The following is a 22,951-nucleotide window of genomic DNA, read 5'->3' as shown; positions in this document are numbered from 1 at the left end:
AATCTTGTGGAAACTTTTGAAGTCCAGAGAAAGTGACATCAAATCCATCCCATATTGTTACTTTATTATTTACAAGTTAAATTACACAGCAGCTTTACACAGCATGAGATGGAGAGGAAGGAGAGAAAAGGAAAAGCAGCTGGCTCAAGATTCTTGGCCACCTCCACCTCCTTCTCTTGTGCGTAGCAAAGTCTTCAGTGCTGCTTCCCTCCCAGTTCTTGGCTCAGGCCTTGGAACACACGTGTACGTTGGGTTCTGGTTCTGACAGCCCCAGGGCCACCAAGGCTCCCATTAGCAGCTTCTTTACAGGCGTTGAGGGTGAGTGTGAAGGCATCAGCTGCAGGGAGAGCGGTTAATGCCAATTGGGGAGGGGCACACAAATGTTCCTTTTATCTTAGCCCCAAGACTCACCTTGTCTAGACGATGTCGACAAATGAGGCCGCTGGAATTCAGGTAGAAGGTGGAATAGGCATCGTAGGTCCTGGTGATGGGGGAGAGAGGCTTACTTAGGGAGAAGGTCCCTAAGCTTAACTCAAGCATTTGTTCAAATGAGGAGTTATTAAGTTTTATTATGTATTAGATCACCTGAGGGAACTTTTAGAAACTGCAAAGCTGAGGTTGCACCTTGAGCAATTAAATTGAACGGTCTGGCACCAATATCAAAAGATCCTTAGGTGATTCCAATGTTCAGTAAGTCAGTACCTATACTATAGGCCAGGTAAAGGTACCTGAAGAAATAGAAATTCAGGTTTCTTTTATAGACACAGGGTCTCACTGAATTGCTTAGCGCCTTGCTAAGTTGCTGAGGCTGGCTTTGAACTCAGGATTCTCCTGCCTCAGCCTCCTGAGCTGCTGGGATTACAGGCATGTGCCACTGTGCCTGGCCCAGAGGTTTCTTAATATATTCAAAATCCTTATTGTTTTTGCTATAGAATAAAACAGATCCCTCAAGTGAGGGCAACTCATGGATTGGAGACTAGATAGTCAAAGTCTTAAAAGGTAAGATAAGGAACTGATTATAGTTTGTATCTTTTCCCATTTCTCTTACCGGTAAAGGTCCTCTTTGTCACGCCTGTAGAAACGCAAAAAGAGCATGTGAATGGGAAGTCCTATGAGCCGCCAGCGGGCTTGTAGGGTCCAATTCTCAGGGTGGCGGGTCAGCTGTAGAACCTCCAACCGAAGTTGTGCAAAATAGTTCCAGGCCAAGAAGCGGCAGAGGGTCAGTGACAGAATGTACCATGTCCGGCCCCTATGAAAAAATGATGGGAAAGAAATCTCCACAATGACAGAATCAGAAAAACAAACTGGCTTCTGTCACAGGAATGGCAGACACTTGTGAGAAGCTATCCAGAATCCAAGAAGTAAAAAGAGTCAAGTGTATAGCATTGGGTCCTTTTCCCTTCCCAGCCTTACCCATGTCAATTCTTACTTGGTACGTATGCTCAGAATCTCATTGATAAATTCCACATCAGATGAATAGAGAGTATAGTCATGGGAGTGAAGGAAGAGGTTGGGAAGCTAGGTGGAAGAAGAGATATGAACTCAGTAGAAAATAAAGATGATCCAATTTCTCAGTTTTCTATTTTTAGGGCCTTCTTATCCCCTCTGAGTGAAAGGTCATCTCTTTCCACGTTTGACCTCCCTTAATCTCAATAAAAGAGCATCTTTTTCCTTGGGAAAATGTTCACAGCACAGTTCTATGCCTGCCTGATGGTTCTAAGATAGTCCAATTGACTTAACTATTTTTAAGGATTATTTATATTCTTTTCCACTACAGATGAAGACCACTCTTGAACTGACTTACCTCTTGTCTCAGTCTCTCATACATGACAGCCAGGTGTTCCTCCATACTAGGATCTCCTGATGGGGTGGTAGGGGAAGGATGGGCAGTTCCAGGGGCTTGGAAAGGTGTCAAAGCCCCAGGATATGGGCAGGGAGGTCCCTCAAAAAGGCTCCGAAGTCCATCTAAGCAGCGGCTGTGCAACTCTGGTCCTGGTCCCTCCTCCCCCTTTCCTGGAGGGAGAACTACCCACGGTGAGTTGAGGGCCTGGATCTGAGGGAGAGGTAGTAGACAAGGCCTGGGGACAGGCTGGGAGGGAGGATGTGGGAGTCGAGGGGACCACAGAAGAGGAGAAGATGGGGAAGTGGTGGTTGTGGAGTGGGGCCAAAGGGGTGGGAATGGTAGATTCCGAGAAGAAATCTGGTCCTAAGGAGACAGAACAAGAGAAAAAGGTAAGAATCCAGTTGCCTCATAAACAGGCTTCCAATCCCACCTACTACTACTGACAGAGGAGCTGCGACTTGCTAGAAGAAAAAAAGGTACAGATTCACTTCCATCTCTACTGAAAATGGGAGGAAATAGTTTGATGTGCCACAGGTACTAGTAACTCCCTCAATTAATAGCAAATGCCTTTACATTAATATTCCAACATTGGCTGGGAGCCATGGTGCACTCCTGTAATCCCAGCAGTCTGGGAGACTGAGGCAGGAGGATTGTGAGTTCAAAGCCAGCCTCAGCAATTTATCGAAGCCCTAAACAACTCAGCAAATTCTCTAAATAAAATACAAAAAAGGGCTGGGGATGTGGTGTGGCTCAGTAGTCAAACGCCCTGGGTTCAATCCCCAGCACCAAAAAACAAAAAACAAAACAACCAATACTGAGTCCCAGGGGCTAGTTTCACCTCTCTTATAGTAAGGATCATATGAGAATAGATATTTAGTAAATGAATAATAGGTTTGATTGTGCTCTGAGTGAAAATGATGTAGTCTACAAGACATCTCCATAATTTAATATGCCAGGTAAATGTAGCACAGGGAAAAGAACATAGGACTGAAGCTAGGAATCTGAGTTCCCATTTTATTGTGCACTTTCATCCCTATACCTCAGTTTCTTATAAATAAGGATGATGAAGCCTCATTAGGTTTTATAAGATATTAATGAATGTAAATAAAACTTTTTCACCCATAAAATAGAACGTAAATGAAAGCTATTATTTCAGTGCCACTATTATTTATGCCACTAAATGGCATAAACATCCCAGTAGTATATTAAAGGATGAACTTCATTTCCCGGTTTACTAACGTTGAAACTGAGAAGATGGGAAGTCACCCACTAAGGTTTGACCCGAGTCTCGGCTCCCAAGGAATCCCCTGGGAGTTTCACTTCCCGGAGGGCTGGTGGGCCGCGCGGGTACCTCAGTCCCGGACAGTGACCCAGAGGCGCGTCTCCGCTGGAGGCGTGGCCATGTTGCCCGCCCAAGCACAGGGGTCTGAATTGGGTCCACTGGGTCGGTTTTCCTGCCCGGACCACTCTCCAGATGCAGGATGTGCGGACTGCACAGCACGGCCTGCGGTCCTGGTCCGGGCTGACGAACTCCCTGCAGCGCTGCGGCCGGGATTCGAGCCTCTGCCCCTGCCCTTCAAATCACCTCCACGCACAGGTAATCAAAGAGTCTCGGGCGCAACGGAGTCGCTCCAGGCTGCCTGGACGTTGACCACGCTCGCCCGCTCTCAGGACAGAGCTAACATGCCCCGGCACCAGCCGCGCAGAGGCTCTTACCCATGCCTGCGACCCCAGCCCCCTCCACACGCCAACCCATACAGGTGGGAAGGGGGCGGGGGGTGCCATTGCGCCTGCGCGGAACCCGGCGAGCGCTCCGCCCCACGCACCGGCTCTGAGAAGGGTCTCTCCCCGCCCCCTCTCCTCCCCTCCCGTCTTTCCTCTGCTCTCACCTGGGGTCGAGCCTGGTAAGCGCGAAGGCAGGGGCCGAGACGCTGGGCTGCCCCCCGGCTGGGGTGGTACATGATCTTCCGGGAACGGAGAGGGCGCCTCCCAAGTTCAGCCTCCAGCCTCCGGCCTCCTCACAGGGGTGAGCGTGCCCCAGAGCCGGCTTCGTGAAGGGGAAAGGAGGGGGGGAAGGGGCTGAGGGGAGGAAAACGGAGATGTTGCGCGCTTGCGCACTGCAGGCTCCAGGGAAGCAGCTGCGCTCGGTTCGCCGTTAAGTGCGCCTGCGCTCGCCAGACCGACGCTACCTTATGGCGCTTGCGCAGCAAATTAGCGGCACTGAACTGTACAAGTGCCTGTGGCACTTGCGCAGCAACCTAGGCGAGGATGCGGCTGAACAGTGTGAAAGGAGAAGAGTGGGGACAGGGAAGGAGAGGAGCACCTTTAAGAGGGAGGCTTGAATCTGCTGAATCACCAGTTTGATTTAAGGGTTCACTTAAAAGATATCCACTATGAAGAGAGGGCATATGTGCCAGGGCAGTATTCAGTGTGAAGAAAAAGCTTGGAAGGAACCATCAAAGTAACCAGGAAATTGGATTTTAAGACTCAGAAACCAAACTAGATCAAACTAGGTATGATTGTTTATAATTGCAAAAGTGAACAAAGAAACAAAATCCAAGCTGAACCGAGGTGAGATATGACATTACCAATTGGTGAGAAGAATGCATTTGTGGTACATATTTGTAGTTCTGCTATACTTTGTGTTGCTACCACTTTGGATCTTAATTTTCTGGATTAAGAGAAATAATGACGATCAAGTTTTTTAATAGCTTTTTTATTTATAAAAATAAATAATTTTATTACTTTGGTTAAAAATAAGATACAAATGATCTGGAGCTGATAGGAAAGCCTGTTGAATGAATGAATGAATGAAAACATCCATTAAGAGGGCTGAGCTTTGGCTGTCTCCTGTAATGAGGAAGAAATAATACTGACTTTGAAAGTGTGAAAAAGGGCTGTGGTCACCAAGGCCTGGTGCTGCGACGTTCCTGCAGGTTTCGAATGAACCTGGCGTTGAACATGTCCCCACCCACTGTCCAGGACTGGGATGGTGGAGCTTGGGCCTGTTGAGGAACTGTGTGTGTGGGTTCCTCCCCAGACCCATCTTGTGACAAGACCTGCTCCTCACTGGCAGACCTGGTGAGTGAGGAGATGGAGAGTGCGTTATAGAGGCACTTAAGGGGGAATTACAAATACAGATTCTTTAAAGTCTCATAGGTGGCAGATGTTAATGTAGAGGAGGACACATGGAACTCATTAAAATTATATCCAACTTAAAACTCCTCAGAAACTAAAGGGAAGCAACAGAGTTGAACCTTTGAGGAAACAGGCTTGTAGGATGTTAGTAAGAAGGATTTGTGGGAGGAGCTGATGTCCAGTTCATAGGAGCAAAATTTAGGAAAAGGAAATAGCTGAGTAAAAATCTTCAGAAAATGGTGGAAACTGTTAGGGGAGGGGTTTACACCTCACCTAATCTCTGTTTCCTGTTCTGCGTACTTCAATTCTTGTTTGCCTGTGAAAATATCAGGCATGGGAAGGCTGAGGCAGATAGTGGATGTGGCCTACTTTATTTGAGGATAGAAGGAACAAATACTTACCTGTATTGGGGGATGAGGAATTAGGCCCCCCATGGCGGCTGTAGCAGCAGCTTTGGGCTACCAGCCCTGGGGGAGTCCCCCTGTAGAAGAAATGGGAGATGATGGGGAACAGGCTACAGGATGAAAGATGAGTGAGTATGGAGGGATCAGAGGAGAGGAATAAGAGGAACAACACAAGAACAAAGAGAAGGGGATTAATTATCATTCCTAAGGGGTTTTAATCTAAGATGTGCTCCAGAGGGAGAGGGAGCTCATTTTACATCCCAGTTTTCTGGATCAATCCTGAGTTGTTGCTGTTTTCTTTCTAGTTGATATTATGTGTGAAATGTATGGCAAAAGTGACCAAATCATGTCATAAGAGCAGGCTCACAGGGGCTGGGGATGTGGCTCAAGTGGTAGCGCGCTCACCTGGCATGTATTAGGCACTGGGTTCGATCCTCAGCACCATATAAAAATAAAATGTTTAAAAAAAAAAAAAAGAGCAGGCTCATATATAAGCAAAAAATAATTTGCTGGACCACATACCCTGATGTTTGGCTTGAAAAATATGGTTACCTTAAATAGAAGACACCTCAGATTAAAGGGAAATAGGGAGTGACAAGGCCAAATTTATGAGGAAAAGGAAGGAAGCTTTGGAACAGGATAACAGACTCTCTTGAACTCTAAATGGAGGTAACAGCTTGACTTGAAAGAAATTCAAGGAATTAGTGGGTCACAGGTTTACAGGAAATCGCAGCATGGTAAGAGTCCAGACAACAGTTGGTAGGTAATTAGTGGATCCCAAGATATTGATAAATCTTGACATCTCAGCAAGGGCTGGCCAAAGTCAAGGGCAGAAGTCACTGGGGAGACCTGGAGGGAACAGGGAGTGGATATAGAAGCCCATACAGGGGGATCTAATGACTCCATGAGGAAAAACAGCTTAAGTTTTTTTTGTTTTGGGGGTTTTTTTGGTGATGCTGGGGATTGAACCCAGGGCCTTGTGCATGCTAGGCAAGCACTCTACCAACTGAGCCACATCCCCAGCCTGGGAAAACAAGCTTGGAAGGAGAAAAATCAGCAAAGAAGATGCATAGGGACAGATGCCAGATCCTAGAAGGGGAGCTCTGATACTTCTTGGAGGAAGATCTGCCAATCTCAGAGGTGAAGAGGATGAAAGGGACAGAGGTTTTGAGACCCCAGAAAAATAAGGGGTGACACAAAAATGAGGCTGACACCTTAAATTGTTTCTTATGTAGTTTTTTTTTTTTCATTGAAAAGGTCAGTTTAGAAAACACAGAGGAATTCAGCTTTATTCAGACAACACAGAGGGAGAAGAAAAGGGAGGAGTGAGTGGGGAGAGAGGGAGATCCTGCTCCCAAGGCTTTGAGGGAACACAGTAGAAGTATCTGATCTACCACACATTCAGAGGGTGGAAAGGGGAAGGATCTAGCTGTACCCCGTGCATGGAGCAGGGAAGGAGGGTCTTGCTAAGAGGGAAGAAGAGATGAAGGCCAGTGGAAGAGTGGTCCTCCATCTCATTTCAAGACAATCTCACAAGACAGAGGTTTATCAGCATAGCTACCAGGGAGGGACAGATGGGAGAGGGGATTCCAGGATCAAACAAATCCTTGAGACCCAGATTATCTTCAAAACATGACTAAAAGTGATCCCAGGGTGCTTGCTGGGATCTACTGCCCAGAAACAAAATCTGGATCTGAAGGAAGCAGTGGCATCAATGAATCTTCTTTAGAGACCCCAAAGCAACATCAGTTTGGGGGTTCCCTGATACATACACAAAACATGGAAATTAAGAGTTTGGCAACATTGAGTTGAACCCCATTGGGGAGCCGGTGAGTCCCTGTCCTATATAATTGGACTGCTCTGAAGCCAAGTTTGAACACTGGCTAGAATGAACAGGCTGAAAGGGCAAGTGTGGTAGGCAGCATAAACAGTATTAGAACCACCACTGGACCCTGGGGAGGGAATATGGGATTATTCCATGGACAGGACTCCTTAAACAGTTTTCCCTGATAGAGGAGGCTCTTGGACCTTCCATGGTAGTCTAGAGTCTGATGGCAAGCAAGAGTGTGCTTCTCTAAGTAATCAGTATGAACTGGGGATACAGCTCAGTTGGTAGAGTACTTGCCTAGCATGTGTGAGGCCCTGGGTTCAATCCCCAGCACCACACACACACAAAGTTCAATTAATTAGTATGAGCCACCCACTCAAGGGTCTGGCTGTCTGGGGATGTTCAGGCCAAGTTGGGAGAGCAGGGGTGCCTTCTGTAGTAAGAAAAGCTACAAGTAGTATGCCGTTTGGGACCCTGACAACCCAGTTGTCTAAGAAAAGGGAAGAGGGAATCCCATGGGCTCTGTCAGGTTCCACTGGGTCCTGGAGGATGCAATGGAAGAGTGAATCTGAGGTTCTCAGGGAAAGTAATCTCTGCCTACCCCAGGTCTCCCGGGGGTTGGGGGGAAAGGGGTGACTGTCAGTATCGACTCTCATCAGAGCGGGGAAGGGAGCTATGGAGAGATGTTATGGACAGGAAGAAGGGAAAGGAAAAATGGGGGAGAGAGAAAAACAGAAGTCAGAAGTGAAAAGAAAGCTAATGAGAGAAATAAAGGAGATACCCACTACCTGCTTGCTGGGAAGGGTTCTTGGCACACAAGGCATTGACCCTGGGGACCCAGGGGTTCATAAAATGTGTTAAGTGATACTGCGCATCTCTAGCAAGTGTTAAACCAAGATTTCCCCCAACCCAATGGATTTCTGAATTCTTCCCACCCTTCTCACATTAAAACTAGGGCTTAAAGTTCTTCCCACCCTTCTCACATTAACTCTCACATTAAAACTAGGGTCCCTAGGTTCTTCCTCTCAAACTTTTTTCCAGATCACTTCCACAAATATTTTTCAATATGTTTCTTCAAAGGTTTTGGGACTCCTCTATCTACCCATAGGTTTTGGGACACCCTAATCCACATCTCTGACAGATTCAAATTATCCTTTGCCATTTCTAAGCTCCTCTTTCACATACCAAGAACTCTCCAAGTTCTATTACCTGGTGCGGCGACGCTGTGCTGGGCTGCCCCCAGGGTCGGTGGCCAGCAGAAGACGAGCAGTAGGATGGGGTGGGCAGAGGCGCAGGGAACGTAGTAGTTCCTGCTCTGGCACAAAGGGGCGGAGAGGGCCCCGTTCTGGCGAGTTTCCTAAGCTGCTGGAGCGGGGTGGTGGGTGAGCTGGAGGTGTGGCGCGGCGAGGGGCCCTGTTTAGAGGCCAAGGAGGCTCCACAGCTACCTTCAGAACTGGAGGAGATAAGGGAAAAACAAACAAAAAAAAGAAGAGTCAAGATTAGGTTAAAAAGATTAGTAAAGATTAGGTTAAAAAAAAAATCAGAGCCATAGAGATCACCATCCTTCCCCTGGGTCCTGAGCACCCTTTTTCCTACACATTAAGCTCCCCAGGCCCAGCCACACCCTATCAAACCCCTCTTACATTCTCGGTCACTAGAGGAATATGGCTTAATATCTCCCTCTGCTCTCTTGGGTGGCAGCTTCCTTGCTGGAGCTGGTGGTGGAGGGGACAAAGGTAAGGGAAGAATTAGTAAATATACTTTGTACCCTCCTCCCCACCACTACCCCCACAACCCCACACCTCTACTCCCTAATACAACAGTTCCTCCTGAGAATGCCATCGCAGAAGCCGAGCTATGGCAAAGCCAGCACACCAAAGGGAATTTGGGGGGGAATGCTGGAGCACTTTTGGGGAGAGCCAGAAGGAGTAGGCCGAACACAGAATTAAGGGAGAAAACCCAAGGGGAGACTGGGGGCCTGGGAGATGCGGGAAAAGGGTGGCCAAGAGGAGGCAAGCTCTTACTGTCCATGGGTGCTGTCAGGCCCCCTTGGGGTTCTGGGGCAGTGGAATGGTCCCAGCTGGGCCAGCGAGGACCCTAGGTTCCTCTAGATGAGATGGACAAAGCCCTTGGTTAATTGGGAATTGCTCTGGAGAGATCGAGGAAGAGGGGGGTGGGACAAGACCTCCCCTTCCTGTGCAAAAAGATGTGGAGAGATTGAAGTTTTATTAGGTTTAAAAAAGAAAAAAAAATGAAGAGAAAATGTAGGCACCCAAAAGGAGCTATCAGTAAGTAGGAGCTGAAATAGTGGCCAAAGCTCTCCCTTCGTGCTTCTTAAGAGGTTCTCCAAGACTATCAGACACAGTCACTTAAGCTTTATCCACAGCGCCCTCTTCTGGAGATCTTCATTCTCACCCTCCCTGCAATGAGGAGCCTTGTAAACCAATGCCAGTCACTCATATCAGTGTTTGATGTAGGCTGATGCTAATAATGGGCAACAGACTATTCTTTGGGTGGCCATTCTTTCCTTTCCTGATCATACAGCAAGGCAGGAGCTAGCCATAAGGTCAGCCCAGGAAGAAGACCCGTCTGTCTATACTAGCAAGTACTGCACAGCTAGCGAAAGCTACACTGTTCTCTTTGAGGATATGCTGAGGGAGAGGAAGAATGGGGCTCAGACTGATAGGCTATGTGTATGTATATGAGAATGGGACAAGAAAACTGGTCAGCACTGTAGGTGTGGTTTCTCCAGTTCTATTTCATTATTTAGCTGGAAATGCCATAAATTCTTGACATTGCCTTCTAAAACTAATGTTTAAACTTTGGACCATTCATATTACTCTTCTACATTTGGAAATGGCTGCACTTGCCTATCCTTCCCTGGCCTATTTTGATGAATTTGACCTAGCAATTGGCTCTACTCATCTCAATTGTCAAACAGGCTCTGAATGGGCTTGCTTAGTTATGAATCTTGTCGAGTATGGTGCTGCGTATGTAGTCCATGTAGAGCTCATGCTTAGCATTCACAAAGCCCTGGTTTCAATCCCTAGCATCAAAAATTAAAAAAAAAAAAAAAACCTGTCAAATATAAAATGCACTGAACTCCCATGAGGACAAAGGAAAACAGAATGAGTGCTGGAGACATGGATTACTTCAGAATTTCAAAAATTGCCCATGGAAAACACTGTCCTCCTGGGGCTTCTAGAATAACTAGCCATCACTGTGCTACAGTTCCACACATTTGATGCAGGCTTTACCAGCAGGCGTGGGATCAGCTGCAGCAGCACGAGAATGTCGAGTTGCCCTCGGAGAGGGAGCAGGGGGCCCTGTGAGGAAGGAAGTGGTGGTGCCCCTAAGTGGGGGCCAGTGGGACCAAGAGCCCACCTCTTTCCTTCCGTCGTCCCAACTACATGACAACACAAGATGAGAAAACTTACGATGCTGATGGGCAAAGAAGCCTTCAAAGATCACAAAGTTGTTCACCTAGAAGATGAAGCAAAGTATATTTGTTCATTCAGCCACTGAGCACATTACAGAGCCTGTACCAGAAAAACCACAGTAGAAGAACAAAACCCAGATTTCTTATCCTTGGTAACAGACCAAAAACCTAGACCCTCAAGAAAAGATTAAACAAATACCCACACACACACACACACACACACACACACATCCAGTATACCAAAAAACTCAGACCCCAAACAAGCTGATCCTAAAGCTCATGTGGAACTGCAAAGAACCTCTAAGAGCCAAACAATGTTGAAGAAGGATAAAACCAGAAGACTTGCCAGGTGTGGTGGCGCACTCCTGTAATATCAGCAGCTCGAGAGGCTAAGACAGGAGGATAGCGAGTTCAAAGCCAGCCTCAGCAATGGCGAGGCGCTAAGCAAATAGGGCTGAGGATGTGTCTCACTTGTTCCTGGGTTCAATCCCCAGCACGCCCCCCCCCCCAAAAAAAAAAAACCTGGAAGCTTAACTTTAAAACTATAGGAATCAAAACAATATGGTGCCAGAGGCATTAGTGCACACCTGTATTCTCAGTGGCACGGGAGGCTGAGGCAGGAGGATCACAAGTTCAAAGCCAGCATCAGCAACTTAGCAAGGCCCTAAGCAACTTAGTTGAAACCCTGTCTCAGAATAAAAAATAAAAGAGGCTGGGATGTAGCTGAGTGGTTAAGCACCCCTGGGTTGAATTCCGAGTACAAACAAACAAAAAACCCAGTGGTAGAAGAGTACTAAAAACACACACAACAGTGTGGTGTGGCACAAGGACAAACCAATCAATCAAAAGAATGGAATTGAGAGTTCAGAAATAAACTCATATGTCTAGGGTCAACTAATTTTCAACAAAAGTGCCATAATCATTCTACAGGGAATGAACAGTCTTTTAAAAAGTTAATGCTTGAACAACTGAACATCCCACATTCAATATTATAAATTTGGACCTCTATCTCATATATCATTTTGACCTCAAACAGCGTCAAAGACCAAATGTAAAAGATAAAACTATTGCCAGACAGCTCTTCAGGAGACTGAGTGGGAGAATCCTGAATTCAAGGTTGGCACAGCAACAAGACACCATATCTCAATGGCAAAAAGAAAGCTAAAACTATGAAACTTTTTTTTTTCAGTAATAGAGGAACACAATACCTTTATTTATGTATTTTTATGTAGTGCTGAAGATCAAACCCAGTACCCCACACATGCTAGGCAAACGCTCTACCACTGAGCTACAATCCCAGCCCAAAACTACAAAACTCAGAGGAAAGCAGGAAGCAGGAGAAAAATCTTTGGTACCTTGGATTGAACAGGTTTTTTAAAAAGTTTAGTTTTTTTTTTTTTTTTTTTTGTACCAGGGATTGAACTCAGGGGCACTTGACCACTAAGCCACATCCCCTGTCTATTTTGTATTTATTTAGAGACAGAGTCTCACTGAGTTGCTTAGCACCTCGTTTTTGCTGAGGCTGACTTTGAACTCACGATCCTCCTGCCTCAGCCTCCAGAGCCACTGGGATTACAAGCGTGCACCACCACGCCCAGCAAGGGTTGATTTTTTTGATGCCAGGGATTCAAGCCAAGCCCTTGTACTTACTAAGCACACAGTGCCCTGAGCTACACTCTCAACTCCAGGCAAGAGTTTCTTCTAACAGTCCCCTACCCCCATCATTAGTACAGGGTATCGAACTGGGAGGAATTCTTCCACTGAGCAATATCCCCAGCCCTTTTTATTTATTTTTTTTAGACAGGGTCTTGCACTAAATTTATGATCCTCCTGCCTCAATCTCCTCAGTCACTGGGATTACAAGCATGTGCTACTGTGCCCACCTCAGGCAACAGTTTCTTAAATATGACACCAAAATCAGAAACAAAAAAGGGCTGGGGTTGTAGCTCAGTCGCAGAGTGCTTGCCCAGCATGTGTGAGGCACTGGGTTCAATACTCAGCACCGCATATAAATAAATAAAAAAATAATAAAGGTCCTTTGACAACAACAAAAAATTATTTTTTAAAAAAAGGGAATAGACGATCTCCAGAGTGGGAGAGAAACCACACACTGATAAGATTGTTATATTGAGAATATGTTTAAAGAACTCTTACAACTTAACAACAGACAACATAATTTAAAAATGGATAAAATATTTGCATAAATGTTTCTTCAAAGATATACGAATGGCTAGTAAAGCTGGGCGTGGTGGCACATACACGCCTGTAATCCCAGGGACTCCGGAGGCTATGGCATGAGAGGTTGCTATTTCAAGGCCAGCCTTAGCAATTTAGCAAGGTCCTAAGCAACTTAGCAAGACCCTGTCTCAATAAAATAAATAAAAAATAATGCTGGAGAATGTGGCTCAGTGGTTAAGCACTCCTGGATTCAATCCTCAGTACCCCCCCCAAAAAATTGCTCAAGAATAAATAAATAAGTGTTTAACATCAGTAGTCATTAGAGAAATACAAATCAAAACCACAGAGGCCAGGCTTAGCGACACATGCCTGTAATTCCAGCTTCTCAGAAGGCTGAAGTAGGAGGATCACAAATTCAAGGCCAGCCTAGAACGTAGTGAGACCCTGTCTCAAAAACTAAAAAGGGCTAGGGATGGTGGCTCAGTGGTAGAATACTTGCCTAACATGCAAAAGGCCCACAGTTCAATTTCTACTACCACCAAAAATAAATAAATAAATAAAACCCCCCAAGCAGCCCACAAAAAGATACCACACTTCATACCCACAGGAACGGCTGCTATTTAAAGAAAACAACAGGGGCTGGGGCTGGGGCTCAGTGGTAGAGTGCTTATCTAGGGAGTGTGAGGCACTGGGTTCGATCCTCAACACCACATAATAAATAAATAAATAAATAAATAAAGATGTTGTCTCCATCTACAATTAAAAAAAACCCAACAACAACAAAAAGAAAAATAACAAAAGTTGACAAGAATGTGGACAAATTGGAACACTCCTACATTGCTGGGGGATGCAATAAAGATGATACTGCCACTGTGGAAAAACAGCTTGTCAGTTCTTAAAAGTTAATTACTATATGTCACAGCAATTCAAGAAGACTAAAAATATGTGCAAACAAAATCTTGCGCACGAATGTTCGCAGCAATATTATTCAAAGACAAAAAATAAAGGTAGTCATACATCTAACACTTGATAAATACAATAAACAAAATGTGGTACAGGGGCTGGGGTTGTGGCTCAGCGGTAGAGCACTCACCTAGCATGTGTGAGGCCCTGGGTTCAATCCTTAGCTCTGTTTAAAAATGAATAAATAAAATAAAGGTATTGTGTCCAACTACAACCAAAAAATAAATATTAAAAAAAAAAAATGTGGTACATTGCCGGGTATGGTAGCACATACCTATAGTCCCAGATACTCAAAAGGCTGAGCCAAAAGAATGACAAGTTTGAGGCCAGCCTGGACAACTTTATTAAGACCCTTTCTCAAAATGAAAATTTAAAAAGCTGGGAAGGGGCTGGGATTGTAGTTCAGTGGCAGAGTGCTTGCCTAACATATGTGAGGCACTGGGTTTGATTCTTAGCACCACATAAAAATAAAATAAGGATTCCACCTCTTGGGTCCCCTTCTTCCTCCGGGAGAAGTCTTTTCTGCTGTCCTTTAATAACCTTCTAATCTCTACTCTGACAAAAAATAAATAAATAAAAATAAAATAAAATAGGGGCTGGGGTTGTGGCTCAGTGGTAGAACACTCGCCTCACACATGCAAGGTACTGGGTTCGATCCTCAGCACTACATAAAAATAAGTAAATAAAATAAAAGTATTGTTTCCAACTACAACTAAGAAAAAATTAAAATAAAATAAAAGTCCGTCAACAACTAAAAAATATATATATTGGAAAAAGGCTGGGGAGGTAGATAAGTGGCAAAATGTTTTGTCTTGCACGTGTGAGGTCTTGGGCTCAATCCTCAGCACTGCAAAACAAAACAATAAAAACAAAATGTGTGGCATTATCCATACAATGGAATGTTATTCAGCCATATGAAGGAATGAAGTACTGCTACATGCTACAACATGGGTGAACTCTGAAAACATTATGCTAAGTGAAAGAAGCCAGACACAAGAAAAGGCCATATCATGATTATATGATTCTCTGTATATGAAATATCCAAAATAAGCAAATCCCAAAAGCAATAGATTAGTTGTTGCCAAGGGCAGAAGGAAGGGGAATAGGGGTAACTGCTTAATAAGATGGGGATTCTTTCTTTTCAAATAAAAAGAAAGAATATATTTATTTTTGTATTGTTGGAAATTGAACTCATTGGGCTTGCTGTGCTTGGCGACAATCTCTGAGATAACTTCCCCAGTCCTTTTTATTGATTTATTAAAAAATTTTTGAGACAGATTTCTGAGTTGCTCAGGCTGGCCTTGAACTTATGATCCTCCTGCCTCAGTCTTCTCTCAGTACCTGGGTTTACAGTTATGTGCCACTGCACCTGGCCTAGTGTCTCTTTTTGAGGGATGAAAATGTTCTGGAAATAGACGGTAGACATAATTCCCCAATACTGTCATTATTAAAAACAAAAACAACCCTATACTTTAAAATGGTTAAAATGGTAAAATTTATCTCAAAAACAAAACAAAAGCCAGGCATAGTGGTGCATGCCTGTAATCCCAAGGGGTTAGGGAGGCTGAGGCAGGAGGATCGAGAGTTCAAAGCCAGCCTCAGCAACTTAGCGAGGCCCTAAAGCAACTTAGAGAGACTCTATGTCTAAATAAAGTATAATATAAAAGGGCTGGGGATGTGGCTCAGTGGCTAAGTCCCCCTGAGTTCAATATCGGGTACCAAACCAAACCAAACTAAATCAAAAAAAAAAAAAAAAAAAAAAAAAAAACCCAGAATCAGCTTTTAAGTCTACCAGGAACAAGGTTAATGGAGTTACAGTGCACAAAACTAAGTACACAAACACTTAAGAAACATTAAGAATTCAGCAGAGTTCAAATGGGTAGAGCTAGTTAAGGCAAGACATGTGCCCATATGACAACTAGTAGCTGTTTATTTCAGAGTTATTTACTATCACATTCAATTTGGCCTTCACAACAGTACTTGGAATCACTGTTTTTTTTCTTTTTTGAGCATACTGGGATTGAACTCAGAGCCTTATGCATACTAGGCAAATGTCTACCACTGAGTGAGTTAACCCCTAGTCCTTTTAAATATTTTTAGTTTCAATTTGTTTAGGGGGTTAGTGGGGATTGAACTCACAGACACTTTACCATTGAGCTACTACACCCACAGTCCTTTTCATTTTTATTTTGAGATATGGTCTTGCTAAGTTGCCCAAGCTGCCCTTGAACTTGTGATCTTCCTGCCTCAACCTCTGAGTACTAGGATTATGGCACAGGCCACTACAATTAGCCTTGAATCACTATTGAGTATTGTGATTAGTAGAGAAAAGCGGGGAGGGGGGTGGGGATGGAGACATGGCTTACTCAATATCACACAGCTAAATTGGAAGGCCTAACCTTGAGACTTCTGATTTTAGCTATGGTGTTTTAGCCAGGAATACAGTACAGAGATTAAGAGTGAACTATGAGCTAGGTGTGGTGGCACACACCTGTAATGCCAGGTGCTTGAGAGGGTGAGGTAGGAGAATCACAAGTTCAAGGCCAGTCTGGACAATTTAGTGAGACCCTGTCTCAAAATTAAAAATAATAATAATAATGTAGTTCAGTGGTAGAACAGTTGCCTAATATGTGCAAGACCCTGGGTTCAATCACTAGTACCACATAAAGAAAAAAAACAAAACAAAATAGTGGCCTATGGAGGAGCTAGGCTAAGTGGTACATACTTATAGTCCCAGCTGCTCAAGCGGTAGCCTTGGAGTTTAGAACCACCCTAGGCAACATAGCAAGACCGTCTCTCAAAAAAAAAAAAAAAAAAAAAAGAATATAGATTCAAATTTGGGCCTCTCCCACTTATTAACCGTATGAACTTGGTCAAGTCACTGATTTGTATAAATGAAAACGGAGCCAGGCCTGGTGGCACATGCCTGTAATCCCAGCAGCTCAGAGGCTAAGGCAGGAAGATTGTGAGTTCAAAGCCAGCCTCAGCAATGATGAGGTGCTAAGCAACTCAGTGAGACCCTGTCTCTAAATAAAATACAAAATAATGCTGGGGATGTGGCTTAGTGGTCGAGTGCCCCTGAGTTCAATCCAAGGATACCCTCCTGAAAAAAAAAAAGGGAAAATAGAATCAGAGCACCTACCTCAAAGAGATATAAAAGGTTCCACTGGGATGATGCAGGAAGCTTTCACATAGAGCTCATGCATTGTTAATTGTTATTATTTATATTCTACAACTGCTTTGCTCTTACATGTTAACTGATTAAGGTGTTTGATGTTAAATATTGTGCTCTTTCCACTGCTCTCTACTCCCTCTTAATGGAGAAATGCACTGTAGAAGGAATTTCTTTCTTTCTTCTTCTTTTTTTTTTTTTTTTTTTTTTTTTTGGTGCTAGGGATTGAACCCAGGGCCTAGTGCATTCAAGGCAAGCACTCTACCAACTGAGCTATATCCCCAGCGCTGTAGGAGGAGTTTCTAAGTATACCCTGTCTATCTCTTGCCTTGACCTTGCTGTTGTGTTTACCAACTCAACCTTATCTTCTCCCCAGCAAGCACACACCTAGCACTCCAACCACACCACAATGCTTGCACTGTCTTGCAAGGTGGTTTAATACCTCTCTGCCTTTGCTCATGCTGGTTCTTCTATATAGAATGCACTTTAACCTGCTTCCTTTTCTAACCTGACAAACATTTGCCTTTTAAGATTAAGCTTAACACCTATAAACCCAGAGACTTGGGAAGCTGAGGCAGGAGGATAATAAGTTCAAAGCCAGGCTCAGCAAGTTCGTGAGGCTCTAAGCCACTTAGTGAATCCCTGCTTCAAAATAAAAAATAAAAAGAGCTGGGGGATGTATCTCACTGGTTAAGCACCTCTGGATTCAGTCTCAGTACCAGGAAAAAAAAAAAAAGCTCATATTAAGCTTTTCTTTACTCAACCTCTACTCTAATATAGCACTCACTATCAGTGTCCTTATGCTTTGTCTCTACTCATGTCTATCAATTTATATTATTTTGGATGAATGGTGCACACTCCTATCCAAGGCTAACTTGTCAAACAAATCCCAACCCCTTTTGCCCACTCACCATCACTACTTCAGCAATTCCTCCCACTTTCGTGTCACCATCAAATTTTCTCTATACTGAATCATTCTTATACTGTTAGTTCTTCCATCTGAAAAGAATCAACCCTCTTTTGATCCACTTCCTCCTCTAGCTATTTGCTCTACTTTTCTCTTTAAAGTGGCACGATTTATATTTGCATTGAGCCAGGGCCTTGAACATTCTAGGCGAACACTCACCACTGACCTACATCCCCAGGTCTTAAAGTAGCATTTAAAAGTGGCCTATTCTTGCTGTCTCAAGTTCCTAGCTTCTCTGTCTCCAAACCCTGTCCATCTAAACCTTTACCTACCACTGCACTAAATAGCTCATCAGTATCACTAGTGATCAAAGGCAGCTAAATCCAGCAATCACTTCTCAGACCTCCTTAGCTCAATGATCATTAGCATTTTACTCAGAAAACCTTTTCTTCCTTTCAGAAACACTCTTCATCAACCTTCCAGGTTATCCCACTTTTAAGCTTTCATCTCCTTCACTAGTCTCTTGGTTACATCTGCTAGTTCTTTCTTCTGATCCTTACTCTCTTACTTGTGTGTGTGTGTGTGTGTGGCGTATGTGTGTGTGTATGTGTGTGTTTTACTGGAGGTTAGGGCCTCATCCATGTAGGCAAGCATTCTACCACTGAGCTATATGCCAAGTCCTTTTCATTTTTTTGAGACAAGTTTTCTCTAAGTTGCTCAGACTGGCCTCAAACTTGTGATCCTCCTGCTTCAGCCTCCTGAGTTCCTGGGATTATAAGTGTGCACCACCACACTAGGTTTCTAACTTCTAGTTTCTCCCTAACTTCTTAAAGAGCACCCAAGAGCTTTCATATCCTTGATCCACTTACTCTCTCTTTAGTGGTTTCATCCTGTCTCATTGCTTTAAATACTATATATATATGCTAAAAACTATCTACCCCAAACCTCTTCCCTAGGGCATCTCCAAGGAAGTATCCAACTGTTTGCTCAACATGACATATCACAGACATCTCCAACTAACATATTAAAAATAAACTCCTAGGGCTAGGGCTGTAGCTCAGTGGCAGAGGCTCAATTAGCATGTGTGAGGCACTGGGTTATATCCTGGAGCACTGCATAAAAAAACTAAACAAATAAAGGCGTACTGTCCATCTACAACTATAAATAAATAAATAAACTCCTAGTATTTCCCCCAAAGATGATCTACCTATCATCTCATTAATGCAACATAATTTTTCCAACTGCTCAGGCTTTGGAGTCTACCTCAATGCCCCATTTTCTCTGCTTCCAGTCTATCAGGAAATCTTACTTGCTTTACCTTCAAAATATCTAAACTTTGACCACTCCTTACCATCTCTAATGCTGCCACCTTGGTCTAAACCACTACCATTTTTTCATCAAGATTCTTACTTTCCTAACAACAATCCTTGTCTACTTGCTTCTACCCTTGCTCCTCTACTGCCTGTAACAACCAATGTGACATTGTTTAAAAAAAAAAAATCACAGCCAAAATGCTTTTATTTTTCACTTGGAGTAAATATCAAAGTATCTGCAGTAACTCATAAGTCCCTAAATATCCTTCCTTCTCCATTACCTCTCATATCTCATCTCCTACCATATTTGCCCTTACTCATGCTTTTTTTTTGCGGGTGTGGAGGAGTACTGGGGATTGAATTCAGGGGCACTTAACCACCAAGCCACATTGCCAGTCCTATTTTGTATTTTATTTAGAGACAGGATCTCACTGAGTTCCTTAATGCCTCACTGTTGCTGAGGCTTTGACCTCAAGATTCTCTTGTCTCAACCTCCCAAGCCACTGAGATTACAGGCGTGCACCAACACGCCTAGCACCATGTTGTTCTTTCAGGCACATTCCCAACTCATGGTCTTTGTGCTGGCCATTCTGTCTGTTTTGGAACGTTGACCCTTCAGAAACCCATTGTATTTAAGTTTTTGCTCAAACAACAACTTCTCATTGAGGTCTTCTCTGATTATCCCATTGGAACCTGTAATCTCCTACAGCCCCTCCCCATGGCACTCCCAAGTCTTATTTGCCTTCATTTTTCCAGAGCACTTACTATTAATCACAGTATAGATTTTACTTATTTATGTTTATCTGTCTCCCTAAGTAGAATATAAGCCCCATAAGGGCTGCACAAGGACTTTTGTCTGTTTCACTGAGTAGAATATTCCTACTGCCCACAGCAGTGTCAAGCACTCAATAAATACTTGCTGAATGAATGGATACCATTATTAACTTATTTCAACAACTTATTATAGACAAGATCACCTTTCCTTTGTTTGACCAAAGCTCCCTGATGACAGAGAATATATATCATTCTGGACCTTTGCTAAACCTTAATTGAAATTTTAATTAGCCAGTGTGAAACCAAGGAGGTGGAAGTGAGCTGTGCTGGGAGTGAAACTGAGGTTTAGGAAACAATCCCTGATAATCAAAAATACATGAGGATGAAATGACTGCAGGATGAGCAATGGTAGCAAAAGAAAGAGTTAAGCTGTATAAAATGAGTCCTATATGATGGGGAACAAGGAGCTCTTAGAAGTGCCACTTCTCTGCCCCAAATAATAAGTACAGTGGCATTGTTCAGTAGGGATCTATAGTTTAAACCTCTAACCTGTGGTACAGTAGTCTCCAGGTTGTAGTGCTTATTCAGGAACTTCAACAGCTTCTGTGAAGGTCGGTCAATGGCCAGTTGGTGTGGTTCAACTCGCTCCTTCTGCAGAGAATAGGAGACTCAGGGTAGGAGAGTGTAATGGCAGAGCAAGCCAACAGGAACTTAGGAGATTTATAAGGGAATAGGGGGATATGGGATCACTGCAGTGAAGGAGAGCAGCAAGGCCTCTGGAAGGGCTCAGGGCAAAGGAACAGTTGATCTCTATTTTGGATGAGTGGTAAAGAAAGTGATACTGGGGCTGGGGATGTGGCTCAAGTGGTAGCGTGCTCGCCTAGCATGCATGCGGCCCGGGTTCAATCCTCAGCACCACATACAAACAAAGATGTTGTGTCTGCCGAAAACTAAAAAATAAATATTAAAAAAATTCTCTCTCTCTCTCTCTCTTTAAAAAGAAAGAAAGAAAGTGATACTGGGTGCTGTGGTGCAGCCTTTAATCCCAGAGACTTGGAAGGCTAAAGCAGGAGAATCATAAGTTCAAAGCCAGCCTCACCAATTTAGCAAGGCCCTAAGCAACTTAGCGTGACCCTGTCTCAAAGTAAAAAATAAAAAGATATGGGAATGTGTGACCCAGTGATAAAGCGCGTCTGGGTTCAGTCCCCAGTACCACACATGAACACACACACACACACACACACACACACACAGAATGATACCTGCAACATATGCTGGAAGAGTTCTCGTCCATGGCCATGACGTTGCACTGACTCGTGAATGTAGAAATCCAGGATGCAGAGTGGTTCTACCTCATTGTGAGCCTCACGATCATCCTGCAAAGTAAAGAACAATAAATATCTTTTAAGATCCAGCCATCTTTGCTTCCCATGCAACCACCAGCACTTTTGTTCTCTGGAAACAAGGCATACAAATCCTCTGTTTCCAATAACACTCACCAGTACAAAGAGCTTCTTATATCCAACTTTGAGAAAACCAATAATGGCTCCTTTCCCAGCCCTGTAGGATGAGGAAAATAATGAACAAGCCAGCAGCTGTCTGGAAGTGGTAGAGTCAAAGAAGGGGGGAGGGTTGAGGCAGGAAGGAATTAAGTATAGAATGTAGGAGAATTTGACACTCACGGTCGGGCTGATGTGTCTTTGAGCACATAAATAACATGGCGATTACTCTGCATCCTTGATGCACTAGTAATAGGAGCAGGAAGATTCTGGGCCTGCCAAAAAAATGAAGACACAGTTTCTAGAAGTCCCTTTTAAGGGACCCAGGCCTCCCTTGTCACCATCCCCACTGAGGTCTACTCTTTATTCCATCAAAAGCCTCCCCAGTACCTTGGCAGATGCCTTGCCCAATTCATCTACAATGGTCATAATTTGCTGCTGCAGATCAACACTACAGAGAGAGGAGACAAAAGGGTCAGATACTCACTGAATTAGAGGGTCCTGAGCAGTCATTATTGGGAATCTGGACCACAATTCCAACCCAGATTCAATACTTAGGGATCTCTGCGTTTGCCTGGATGTCTTTCAATCTGGTTTCCAACCCAACCCCTCTGGAAACCAAACTTTTGTCACACCTTTCAAGGTGATACTCTCTCCTCCCTTCAGGTAATTAAGGGAAAGCAGGAAGGGCGGGTCTACCACAGCCTTTGACAGGGGCTACATTGGGCCAAGGGGTGAAAGTTCACAGATCCAAGCGCTAATCTAACCCATTAGGTTGCGAGTCAAAGGTCACCCAAAGGATGGGCCCGGACATCAAAAGGAGTGGCCACTAGTAAGTAAGAAGGGGGCGTGGTTCCTGGACCAGGTTTGGAGAGGAACCGGGAAAGAAGGGCCATAGGGCGGGTTTCAAATGTCACCGGGCCGGCGTTGTGGTTCCGGGTCGGCGGGCCGGAGGCCGCAGGTGCTGGTCCAGCACCGTGATCCGCTCCGGGAGCAGCGCGTCCACATCGAACGGGAACTCCATGGCCCATTGTGCGCGGTCGGACCCGCCCCTTACAACGTCACTTCCGCCCCTTTGCCGCACCGCCCTCAGGGTCTTCCATTTCCAGTAGCCGATGGGTGGGGCCCGAACCCGTCCCCTGGCAGGGTCGGCCCACCCTCTCCCCAAGTCCTGGCAGCCTTCCAGGATACAGGCGTTTTTCACTTACACCAGCTGACCCCTTAGCAACGCCACTCCCCAACCCTCGCGGTGCCATGGTAACGGGTTAGTCCTTGGCTTAACTTGTCACTCTCAACTCCCCTTTATCCCCTTAGTAAACAGCTGGGAATGATGTTAACACCATGTGTGAGGAGAGGGGGGCACAAAGCCCATCCTAGCAGCATGGCTGGAATGCCTATCCCTGCCATTTCTGGTCCCAATGGAGCCAAGCTAAACTTGAGCACTTCCCTTTCTATAGCAGCATCCCATTTCTTATAAAAAATAAAAGCCACTT

The 22,951-nt window shown here is 44.5% G+C and overlaps 2 protein-coding genes across 7 annotated transcripts; both read right to left on the bottom strand.

Annotated features, from left to right (window-relative positions):
• Positions 1 to 43: 43 nt before the first annotated feature.
• Positions 44 to 3,943, bottom strand: LOC308648823 (uncharacterized protein C6orf136 homolog). The gene is given in 12 exon segments (XM_081293868.1): positions 44 to 337; positions 412 to 481; positions 1,049 to 1,249; positions 1,430 to 1,518; positions 1,805 to 2,206; positions 3,195 to 3,223; positions 3,226 to 3,285; positions 3,288 to 3,444; positions 3,448 to 3,486; positions 3,488 to 3,544; positions 3,546 to 3,614; positions 3,616 to 3,943. Coding segments are annotated over 12 exon segments (1,476 nt in total). The 5' UTR covers positions 3,805 to 3,943; the 3' UTR covers positions 44 to 223.
• On the bottom strand, positions 3,732 to 22,547 carry ATAT1 (alpha tubulin acetyltransferase 1). 6 transcript variants are annotated; one of them, XM_081293886.1, is made up of 13 exons: positions 22,376 to 22,547; positions 21,849 to 21,909; positions 21,642 to 21,733; positions 21,459 to 21,519; positions 21,222 to 21,335; positions 20,509 to 20,610; positions 10,651 to 10,696; positions 10,471 to 10,539; positions 8,857 to 8,928; positions 8,423 to 8,666; positions 5,383 to 5,462; positions 5,255 to 5,297; positions 4,604 to 4,921 (listed from the first exon to the last, which is right to left on the bottom strand). In XM_081293886.1, the coding sequence occupies exons 1-13, from the start codon at positions 22,480 to 22,482 to the stop codon at positions 4,747 to 4,749; spliced, it is 1,266 nt and encodes a 421-aa protein (XP_081150012.1). In that variant the 5' UTR covers positions 22,483 to 22,547; the 3' UTR covers positions 4,604 to 4,746. The 6 variants fall into 6 exon arrangements, with proteins under 6 accessions (XP_081150013.1, XP_081150012.1, XP_081150008.1 ...); XM_081293887.1 differs by lacking the exon at positions 5,255 to 5,297 and having other exon boundaries at positions 3,732 to 4,921; positions 22,376 to 22,532; XM_081293882.1 differs by lacking the exon at positions 10,471 to 10,539 and having other exon boundaries at positions 22,376 to 22,530.
• Positions 22,548 to 22,951: the final 404 nt, after the last annotated feature.

This window comes from Spermophilus citellus (genome assembly GCF_964194105.1).
Source record: "Spermophilus citellus genome assembly, chromosome: 5".
NCBI lineage: Eukaryota > Metazoa > Chordata > Mammalia > Rodentia > Sciuridae > Spermophilus > Spermophilus citellus.
The sequence above is the reverse complement of the archived record's forward strand: the minus strand, read 5'-3'. Positions and strand labels throughout refer to the sequence as shown.